The sequence below is a fragment of the Anarhichas minor genome, unplaced genomic scaffold (genome assembly GCF_050575085.1).
Source record: "Anarhichas minor isolate MPS153535 unplaced genomic scaffold, ASM5057508v1 ptg000025l, whole genome shotgun sequence".
In the NCBI taxonomy this organism is placed as follows: Eukaryota; Metazoa; Chordata; class Actinopteri; order Perciformes; family Anarhichadidae; genus Anarhichas; species Anarhichas minor.
In genome coordinates, this window is record NW_027466471.1 from 9,225,853 (window position 1) to 9,237,857 (window position 12,005).

The following is a 12,005-nucleotide window of genomic DNA, read 5'->3' on the forward strand; positions in this document are numbered from 1 at the left end:
AGCTGTTCTGAATGAGCTGTCTGGCTACAACTGCACAGTGTGTGTGTGTGTGTGTGTGTGTGTGTGTGTGTGTGTGTGTGTGTGTGTGTGCATGACACTGCATGTATATCAGTAGTTGTGCCTCAAAAGTTCAGAACAGGCTTATGAATAAATCCATGTCGACTTAAATGACTTGCATGGTTTGTTCACAGGTCAGACGAGACCCTAAGAGTATAAACAGAAAGAGAGAGACGGAGATGGGTACAACCTGTGAGAGGAACACAGAAGGATCAAAAAGAGAGCGAGAGAGAGATAATGTACCTCAACGAGGCCACGCAGATTTAACTGCCAATGGACTGGACATGCTCATATGACCTCAATGTGATGACATACGATTAAAAAGAAAGGTGCAATGGCCTGACTTTGTTGTCACTCAAATACCCATTGCTGAGCAAACCTACCATGTCCTATCCTACAAAATGAATTGAAAAAAAGAAAGACATTAACAACCATAAAACAAAAATGAGAAACTTTAATCTGCTTTGCTAAAAGAAGCAACACAATGTGCATTTAGTCACCCATCAGGTGGCATTCCAACCAATTGTTCAAGGCTGAATTGAATGGAAAAGGCTGTGGAAGAAAAGCGGGGCATGCAAATTTATTTCTAATGTGATTGGAATAGCCTCAGTGGGGATAAATCTGATCAAAATCGCTGGAGTGCATCCACTTTATGCGATTTTGTGTAAAGGGTTGAGGCCACTCTATGCTTGCAATCAGCAGCAAGTTGAAGAGGGTATGGAGATGAATTACATTCCCGTTGTTGGCAGAAATTATTCAATTTGTTAACTTTTTTTTTTGAGAAAGACACATTTGAGAAAATGTGTTGTTTATTATTATAACACTCCTCGTTATCCAGTTTGTTTCACAAATTGCCTATTTCTTGAAATTGGGTAAAGAGGTGTGAGAAATAACAGCATGATCAAATGCATTCTCCTTGTTCTCTTTATACCGATTTACCAAACACCTCTCCATAACTTTCCACTTCATAACTCAAAAGACCTAAAAGAAAACCCATTCAACTAGTGCTACAGAGTCCAAGACAATCTCACACGAAGTGTAGGTATACAAAATAGTGCACTCCTAACATGAAGTATGAAATGGTGTACAAAATATCTTGTATGGAACTGGAGCACAACAACCGAGTACAGAAAGGGCCACAATGTAAAAATAAATTCATGCACTGACCTGTGCACACTGACCCTGCATTAAGTAGCCTTCCTCTGGTATGAAATACATGTCTATGTTTATCTTTCTTTATTTCTGTCTACTTGATGTCTGCGCTCATATCCTGCCTGCCTGGCAGCCTATAATTATGACTTTAGTAGCATACTATGCACGCTGACAGAACAGGGCATGAGAAGCAGCTGAAGTGTAAAAAAACAGAGGAGGTGATAAAAAATAAAGTGTCATTTGCACATACGGATACAGTTTCATGCCTTCAAGACTGTACAATTAAAAACTGTGACCTTTGTCAGCTGTCTTTATCAATTTACTCTGCTGTCAGTAGACTAGGAGAGGGCCGAACTACCGACGCTTCACGATGGATGCACTGGAACTGTTAGGACCGCGGAAATGGAAGAATTAGGAGGGAACGAGTGTTCAGAGATCAACTCATCCACAAGCACTTGGATTTGGGTCACATACGGGTAGATGGTACTTAGAGTAAACTGCGATGCTTTAACTCTCCTTCACAAACCGAGAGGCGTGTTGTGTCTGGTGAACAGCAGCAGTCATGTGGCGCTATAGGTTCTCTATCTGTCCCAAACACCTCGAGAGGCAGAACAGCTGACACCTCACACTGACACAGTTAGGCAACCTGTCAAACCAGTTATGTAAGAAGAGAGACGTCACCTGCTAAAATATAGCTGGAATTATCACTGAGACATATTAAATATAGGATAAATGTTATAAATAAAGCAGTGCCGTACTCTTTTTCTACTGTCTTACATGTTGGTGAGACAGGAACCCACAGATGCATCAATGATTAGCACAGAACCAGAAGCACAAAGACAGGCTTTAGCTGTGGCTTAGATCTAACAAAGAGTCACACTTCAGATATAATTCTTTAATGTTTTTACTGGGATTAATTGTCTATTTGTTCTGATTGAAAAGCACAGCCTTTTAAGCTGCTCCGCTCAACATAAGCCATTAAAACTGCCGTAAGGACGTTTTTTACAGTCTTATAAATCTCTTTCTGTAGTCGTTGCCTCTCCATACGTCTATTTTACCTCTTATCAGCAGGTTTCATGGATTGTTACTTTAGAAACACAGCTTCTTTAGTGTTGAGATAGCCACGGGTAAGGCAGTTAACCTGAAATCGTTTGGTCTTCCTTTTTAAGAAACTTTCGCAAAGTAGCAGTAGATCAGTGTAACTCGTCTTTGTGTGACCGGCCCCGGACTGAACGGACTTTTTAAGATGTTGGTGTAGTGACAGACCGTCCTAGCGAAAGAGTGGCCATAGTAATTATGACAGGAGCAAAGGCAGACGTCAGGTGACACAGAATAAAAAGCAACAAATTACATGTAAGAAAGGAGGTCAGGGTGACTGCATGGGTCAAACACAGGACTTTCACCCAGGAGACTGCTGTTCGTGTCCTGTGAGAAAATCAAAGTTGATTTATTTCAATTTACTTACGGAAGCTAACTTACATAATGTACTTAACCAAGTTAACTTAACACAGACGTAACTTATTTAACTTATGTCACAAAACACAAGTTATGTAGCCAAACATACTTATTTCAAACACAACCAAACCAGGTATTTTTGTTTCAGTTTCTATTAACAATGTTAACCACAAATGTAAATCTGTGACCGTTCCACAGCATGCACCTGTTGCCGTCACTCTCCAACAGTCATACGTGTCGTTTTGGCAAATTACCTATTTTGTCGTTCAGGTTGTGTTGCATAATTAACAACTTGAAATTTCACTGTTTAATATGGAGGATCATAAATTGAACAGAAAATAATGAAATTCAGGACAGTAAATCCCGAGGACTCTTTGTATTTCTTCCTGATCACCTCTCCCTCTCTTTCACACATTAATACAGTTTGTGGCAGTGTGTGTGAGAAACTCACCACCCTCACTGTTAGTGTGAAAGTCATACAGCATCATATTTAGTTTGTATATGCGTGTGAGGATGTGTGTTTATGTTTGTTTTGTGTGTAGTGTGTGTGTGCTCATGGAACGTGCATCTTCACAGGTTTTCCAGCACGCATGTATCCTTTGGCCTTGGTGCGGGGAATGATGTATAATTATACATTTGAAGTCATTATAATTATACATTATTCATTTCTAATTATGCAGCGTGTGACACAATGATAAATGTTTGACTAAAAAAAGAAGTTCCTCATGTCTGCTGACACAAAGGTGAATGTACACAAATGTCAATTCATTAAGGATTAAAACACACTGGTGCTCTGAATACACGCCTGACAACACTAGTGTGAGATTTTTACTTCAGTCTTCTAAAATACAGTTTGACACTGCAACTGGGACAAAATCTGGTGAAAATCATGTCATATGCGTTGGGTCTAAATTAAACTGGGGCGCACTGTGACACTGCAGCCTCTCAGGTGGCTACCGCAGATTATTTTTACACCCGCAGTCGCTTTCTGGAGTGCCAGGACAAATTCTCCTCTTCTCGCCCCTCCCTCAAACCCTCTTTTTTCTTCTCTCTCCCCCCCACCGTCCCTCTTTCTCTACCACCCTCCTACTCAGACTCTTCCCTCGTTTCTCCTCTCTCACCTCCATCTCTTGCACTCCCCGTATTCATTTTCTCCTATTTTACCGAGTTATGCAACTTAATGTCTTCGAACTGAATGCATTCCCTTTGTATGCACCTCACAGATAGCTCTTCCCCCAAAGCCGTTCTCCCTCATCCCCTCGCTCCTCAATCTATCTTATAGTCAAGTAGAACAATGTCCTATTGTCAGCATGGCAACCATTTCCTTATATTCTCCTCATGCAATATACATATACTGTATATACATGCAGTGTCATGCACACACACACACACACACACACACACACACACACACACACACACACACACACACACACACACACACACACACACACACACACACACACACACACACACACACACACACACACACACACACACACACACACACACACTCTCTACCCGTTTTTATACCCTGCCTAACCTCAATTCTTCCAGCTCTTGCTGTTTTCTCAATGCTTCTTATATAAATCTCCAGTCAACTCCCAGTTAGGTAAGAAGATGCTCAAGATATTTAGGATGATTAATCAGAAGAACAAAAAAAACAAAAAAACTGTTTATGACAAGTTTTTCTTGGATGCCAGCTGGTGCTTTTTCTTCAATAAAAGTTTGGCAAACAAATCATCTGGCGCATAACTTTCTTAATAATTAACAATGAAGTGAAGAATCTTCACATTGTTCTTCACCCCAACCAAGTTTCAATATCTTTTAAACCGTTGAAACATCATGTCCGTACAAGTTCCGGCCGAAAGGTTCAGATGAAGCTAGTTGAGTGAACCTTGCTCTTAGAATATCTTTATGACAGACACTATATTCTATGTTGTTCCGAACATCAACGACGCATCTTCATGCTCCTTTCAAACCAGTTTGTATGACTGCAATACGTTTAACACAAAGTCTGTCAACCTTCAACACCTACTGTAGATTTGTGATGGATCTGTACACAGCAGCTCTAAGCCTTATCCACAGACAGAGCGATACAAACCTATAGTTCTTGCTATTGATTTCGGATTGTAAGTCTTTACATTTGTGCTTTGGACTGTTCAATCAGACATTTGCCCTATTTCTTCCCAACCTCTCCTAAATAAACTATTCCAGTTGTCCACCTTCCCTGTCTGTCTGTCTGTCTGTCTGTCTGTCTGTCTGTCTGTCTGTCTGTCTGTCCATTCCTTCATGAGGGAGTTTGAACCAGAGCTGCTTGTCTTCATGCTGTGTCCCACCCTACATTTTTAATTTTTCCTTATCATCCAGCTGCCACTGATACTCCATGTAGGTCAATAAAGAGGGCATGCATTCACACAAACATCCACCCTCTCTCTCTCACACACACACACACACACACACACACACACACACACACACAGGCAAACACAAATAAATGCATACAGACTACAAACAAAAAAATACTCTATGTAGACCTATCTAAAAATGCACACTGGTACACAGATATAAGTGCACACACACACACACAAACACACTTAGCACAGCCATGCATAATATTGTTGGCACTGTGTCAGGTACTGAGGCCTTAGTTTGTGGTTGTGTGTTGCTCCACTACATTATAAGGGGCTTTTACTGTACCTCTCCATGTATGTGAAGGACGGGGGAGATTTTAAAAAGCAACACGGAGTTGAAAAGTCTCGTCTCTCCTTTAACGGTTTAACGAGAACTCTGCTGCCACCCAACTAAATCCCAGAGAAAAGCTTGACAAAGTCCTCCCTTGGTAAACCTAAACCTTGCGCGTGCACACAGACACACACACACACACACACTTGAGCACCCACGCTCCCAGTCCCTGCATTAATAAATCTTATCTGGGTGCACAGCTCTGATGGACTAGGTTGACAGAGGGTGTCTGGGGCCTATCAAGGCAAGCAAAGCACTTTACCCCTCTCTCGTTCAATTTATCCCCAACTCTCTTTTTGCTACTCTCCTCTTTATGTTTCCCTCTCCTTCTCCCTTCCTGCCTTGCTCCTCTTTCTGCCTATTTGATCGTTATGAGTTACTTGTTCTGAAACCTGAAGGAAACACATGAAACACATGAAGTGTGGGTGTTGCTTACACTCAAACTAGTTAACAGATGTCAATAATTATTGGTCAAAAGTTTGCTAAAGCCACTCACTGAACACTCAGCAAACATCTCTCCGTTTCTCTTAAACACAAACATACAAATCCAGTATTATTCATACGCATAAAGCAGCATGAAATGGTCTGCTTTAGGTTACCTTAAATGGAAGGGATTTTTCACTGCAGGGGCTGATGGGGAGAGACTGGAGGCTGCTGGCAGGACTCGTCTCTGTGCTCTGCAAAAGACAAGAATATGAAAACAACATCAAGATGAGGTGTGTGATTTACATTGTAAGTGCTGCTTGTGGTGTGCACAGAATGATATTTACAAGTTCAGTCTCGGTTAATAATCGTCTGTTTGTAACAAAATCCAGGCATCTGCAAGTATTTTTGCTTTTAATTCTTTTTATTTTAATTTATTGTTAAACAATATTGGCAAAAACATTACACATATAAGTCTGGCTACCAATTAGATACAATAGACTAATTCTATCCAGATAGATGCTTATTATTATATCCTAAAAGTTAGTGTCATTTTCTACAGAATATCTGCAGGACATCATTACATCTAGTCTGTGTATCTAGGGTTGAAGCACCTTTGGTTCATAAAAATGTAGGACACTTGCCTGGATAAATACAACTTCATGTTGTAACTTTTCACCAGTTTTTTTGTCTTATTATGTCTGTGTTTTCTAACACCAGCTGTGATCAGACACATTTTGTCTCTCCTCCTTAACACAGGTGTCTAGTGAGCAGAGAGCAAGGGCAGCTAGAGGGGGCTCCAAAACACACACACACACACCGTTCAGTGCATACATTCATGTGACAAAAGTGCGCGCGCACGCACACACACACGCACGCACGCACACGCACACGCACACGCACACACACACCCACACACCCCTTAAAGAGAGCAGGCACTGGCCTAAATGTCACCTGTGAGGGCTTATGATAGGACAGATGGTAAACCTGGAGAGGTTAAAGTCATGTCTCCAGGCAGCACTGCTGATGATGATGTAATGCTGCATGCAGTGTGAGATGACAAGATACATGACAAAGATGTGACAAGGAACACGGTAAGGTAAATTGAAGTATGAGTATGTTCCAAACAATTTATTTTCTGATAAGGTATCTTTCTTTCTTCTGCTCACTTGCAGATTCATGTGCATGTTCCCCTCTGTTGTTTGAGAGAGATGACAATACTTATAACCGTAAAAAAAAGGTGCTTTTTAGGCAAAAATCTTGATTTAGTTTGTGCATATTTTTGTCCTAGTTTCTGGATTTGAAGGTAACTCTGAGAAGCATCACAGCCTAAATCTTTGCACAGCATAAACTTCATGGTTTATTGCTTTGGCTGACCTTTTAAAGAAGCATACCTCCCTATCAGAATTATAGGTGCGTGAGGCCCTCAATGTGTCACCGGTGATCAATGCCTTTCCCCATGTGGAGAGACAGGCGCACACTCACTGACACCCAAACACTCTCTCTCTCTCTCTTTTCCTTCTAACACATACACATTATCTTTAAGGTCACCCCTATCCCACAGGCCTTAACACACAACTGTCCCCACAATTAGATGTGGTTCAGTAAAAAGCCTTTCAGATTTCAAAATGGGGAAAACTGCCTGGGAGCTCTGGATTTAATGACTTGCACTACCCAGAAGCTAAATGTCTAAAGATGATGAATGGACCAAGAAAGAAAAACAGGTTCTGTAGTTTCATACAAGTCTTTAATCACATTCCCACATCAGTTAAATCAAGAAATGAAAACCTTCAAATAACTCAAGGTGCATTCATGCCCACTCTCTCTCATTGACATTCAGCTTTTTATCGGAAGGCAGCCCCATTAACAACATACTGTCATAAAATGCAGTCAGTTCTTTGGAAAACACAGGGTGAATGCTTTAAATTGGAAATACCTACTCTGCTCGGGTATTGCAACGTTTTTAACCCCGGGCCTCAGGAGTTCTCGTGTAATCTGCGTCTCTTAAAAAGCTGGTGTAACGATAGTTGCAGAGATAAATGGCACTGCCTTAAATGACAATATAATGAACAACAGCACTTTCGACTATGCTTTATCATACTGACAGCGATCCTCGCAACAAAGACATGCTGTTGAAATGATTTGGTGGAGGCAGCAAGAATAGGCTGCTGCCACGGGGCAAGCAGCTGCCTCAGGGCTAAGAGTCACTGGGACGGACAGAGGGGCTTGCTGGGACACAAGCTAACAGGGCCTGGCGGTGCATGCGTGGATATCGCCAAACCAGGCCCACAAAGACTGCGAGTGTATGCTGTAAAACATAGGGCCGCCACAGATTTGCTAGAATCCATGGCTGACATTGACAAATGGGGATCATTGTGTTAGGCAACATTAATGCACACGTGGACAGTGGCATTTTAGAATTGTTCCTCCCGTGCAGCCAAAAGGATAAACTGCTGAGAGAGAAATAAATCCAAGATGGACGGAGTTCTCGGCAGCTGGCTTAAATATGCTAATCTGACTAATATGATGCACAACAAATGCAGGAAATGATAGGGTTTGATATATTATCTGGCCTGTCGGTCATGCGTGTCTTGTGTAACGATATGCATTCGTCAATGCTTTGTGTAGGACACTCACAGTTATGTCATAGAGGTTCCCCAGTCCAACTTTAACCGGGGACATTGAGGCTGGTTTGCATCTAAACCGCTTAGTTTCATAACCTTTTTGACAGCAACTGAGAAACTGGCAAGTTATGTTTCTTTTTATCATCTTATTCACTTTGTCCAGGTCTTCTTGCAGACAACTGTTGAGCAGCATTACACTTATTTTTCCATAACGCTGGCTAACGTAACTGAACTTAGCATAGGCATCGAAGCATTACAAATATTCTCCTGTTTGCCGTCTCAGGTGGCAACAAAACCTTACAACAAAATTTATCAAAAAGTATAATGCTCATTGTAGCTTAAGGCGTAATAAATGATCACGTAAATATCCACTTTAGTCAAAGCAATTTGTAATTTCTTATTGTATTGTTGTGAGATAATGATACAGTAGTGACTGGTATAGAGCAGAACAGAGAGAGAACATCGAGGAGATGATGAGATAAATATTGGACATTTGGACTTGAGCGCTGGTTTCATAAGCGTTAGATTACTCTGCATGATTCATTATTGTAATGTTTGCCTCTCTGTGAGCATCTCCGTGCCTTTTCAGTTGTTTGGAGGAGGACTGGAATGGAGCTGCACCGTGTTATGCGTGGACACACTGTATAAAGCCGAGCAGTGTTTCGGATGACATTAGAGAGAAGATAAATAACAGAAGATTGGGGCAAAGCAAACAAAATGCAAAGCATACAGACATGCAGAGTAAACCCTCCCCTTGCTGCAAAATGGATTACATCCGTTGATGGCGGGTAACAAAATGTGCAAGTTAACACACAACAACTCAGACACAACAGAGCAAGCAAAGAGGGCAAAGTATCCCCTCTTTCATATTCATGTTCTGCCCGCTGTGTACCCTCTCTCTCTCTCTCTTGCACTCCTTTTAGTCTCTCCATCACCACTCTAATTTATGTCTCTCTCCACTAATTATTATATTACCATTTCATGTCTCTTTCACAGTTGTCCTGGGAGGAAAAAACAGAGAGATGAAGAGTGAAGCGAAAGGGAGAAAGTCACACATATGCCTCTGTGGACTGTAATTCACAGAGAGGTCCTTACAGCTAGCTTTGATCTTAGTTCAGACGTGCTAATAGTGGGGTATTAGGGAAGGTCTGGTCACCCTTTTATATGTCTTTTTGTGTATTTGTATTATGTGTGTCTGTATAATATTGCTGTGTTTGGTAAGGGTGAGTCACCCATGTAGATTATAAGGAAACAGCAGCCAGACATTGCTAATGGATGTTCTGTCAGCTCAACTTCCAAAGCAGGAAGGGTATTACCAACACCCCCCTTTGGTGTGTAAATCTTTCATACACTTTCAAAATATATCAGTACGAATATGACCACTTTCATTCCAAAACATAACATACACAACACAACATATTAAGCACCGCCAAACATAAACTTCCAAACAACTAGCGCAACTGAAACTGTGCTCGCACGACTTTGAAAAACTTGTACGACTGTTTAGGCCTCAGACATTCTCCGAAAGAGTGTTGTTATCATTCTGTTCTGAACTCTAAATAAAACTGGATTTTAAAATCAGCGGTTGATTGTGTTCGTTGATTGTTTTATCGTTATGACTGAGGATCTGCCCCGAGTCAAGCTCTGCGCAAATTGCAATCACCCCAAAAATAAAACATGTGAATCAAGTTTAGGGCAGTTTTAATCTCAATAAATTATCAAATATACATCAGCTAGAATAGTATTGCGTTCCATTTACATCCTGGTGTAAAGTAGTGCCACAGTTAAAAAGATTACACGACTGCACAGGGCCATCAATATGGGTCTCTGACTTTTACAGTTAAACCTGGAGCAGCTATCGCATCGTGTCAGTGCTTTACTAAGTGACCATTACAGCTAATCACGTCTATAATGGTTTGGATGTAATTTTACTGGTTTCCCTGCTATCGCACAGTGCTGGCCTCATAGCCTGAGGTAGAACTTTTAGTTTTAAAGCAGGCTAAAGCATTTAAAGAGCAGCTCTGAAACAGGAGGATTAATGTGTGGAGCTTGAGTGTGTGTGTGTGCGTATGTGTGCAGATAAAGAATATGATGGCAAACGCTCAAATACGCCTCCCAGTTTCATCCACCAAATGTAGAATCTGATTAAATTAGCAAAACAAAGTGATTACAGAGACCTTTTAAAGGCAGAAAATCATCCACTTTGAGATGCTTTCATGGAGCTGAAATAGAGCCTATTAAAACAGGGAGTGAATAATTTGTCAGTGGAGCACTGCACTGTTTTGGTTCGAAAAGCCAATTGCTGCACATTATTTGCTAACCCCTTACCTTTTTTGGTTTAAAACGATTTAATGCATGTATAACTTGATCAAAGAAGGGTCTGTAAGTGTGATACAAGAGGAATAACAATGGCTTTTGGCTTCAGGTTGTGTTATTCTTTGTGCTTTGTGACAGATCTCTTAATCTGAGTACAAACCCACGTTAAGAAGATTCCGTAGGCTCGTGTCTGCATGTGTGCGTGTGCATATCCCACCTCCTGCAGTGTCCGTCTCAGTCGTAAAAGCAGGGTTTTGACAGCAGTGCAGTCCTGCTGCATCAGTCGGAGCGGAAGGGTCTCCAGCCCCGGAGGTAAGGGCTCATCTTCCCTCCCAAAAGCCAGCCCCGAGCTCCAGTCAGCAGGCAGCAGGCTGGTCGGGCGGCTGGGCTCCCTTGGAGGAAAGGGAAAGTGAAGGGAGAGAAATAAAGATCATTTGAACTTGATCATTGACCCGTCGTCACTGCTCTCCACTGGCAACCAGTGGAATCTCATACATGCTTTCGGTCGCTCCTGATGGTGTGCATCTCTGCTGCTTCTGTGTATCCCAATAGCATCATGAGTGGCCAACACATGCTCCTAACGTTCCACAGAGCAATTATAAAAATCTGTCTGCATCATATTGCAGAGAGTAAAAAGACAATAGAAATGAGCAATGAGAGATATTTCTACATAGGCCGGATAATAGAAGGTGTTACAGAGGTCAAATGGAGAGCGAGACCTGCAACACCTCAGCAGATGCTCCACATTTTAATGAGCACTGATTTCTATAATAAGTCTGTTTTACTGTAAGATGATTTCAATTGGAATGTCTGGTGATAACAACTCCCACACAAACAACATAAAAGCACATACAAATGCCTGCATGGGGAAGACACACGTTCACACTCATGCATTCAGAGATCAAAGGAGCCAAAGCACAAAAGTCCATCTGCGTCCAATCCTGCGTCTCACTGCCATTATCAACTCACAAAGATACTTCATTGTCAAGAGCTCGGATGCATTATGGCCCATCACAGCTGTGCGATCTTGTCTGTGCGTCCTCATATTCTTTTCAGGATCCTTAATGTGGTGTTTTGTATAATTTTGTGTCCACAATGACGCTTCTGCAGAAACAACCCTGTGTATGTGTTTGTGCACGTAGCTGAGTGTGTGACTGCGTGTGTGTGTGTGTGTGTGTGTGTGTGTGTAGGACATCTCTCAGTTGGAGAGCTGCATATCAAACACCTTTCTAA

General features: G+C 41.6%; 1 protein-coding gene across 1 annotated transcript in view; it reads right to left on the reverse strand.

Annotated features, from left to right (window-relative positions):
- ccser1 (coiled-coil serine-rich protein 1) overlaps positions 1 to 12,005 on the reverse strand; it is a 106,004-nt gene that overhangs the window by 58,801 nt on the left and 35,198 nt on the right. Inside the window, exons 8-9 of the mRNA XM_076099240.1 lie at positions 10,990 to 11,164; positions 6,009 to 6,086 (exon numbers count right to left, since the gene is read on the reverse strand). Coding sequence (XP_075955355.1) covers positions 6,009 to 6,086; positions 10,990 to 11,164 — 253 coding nt within the window. The remainder of the gene's footprint in view (positions 1 to 6,008; positions 6,087 to 10,989; positions 11,165 to 12,005) is intronic.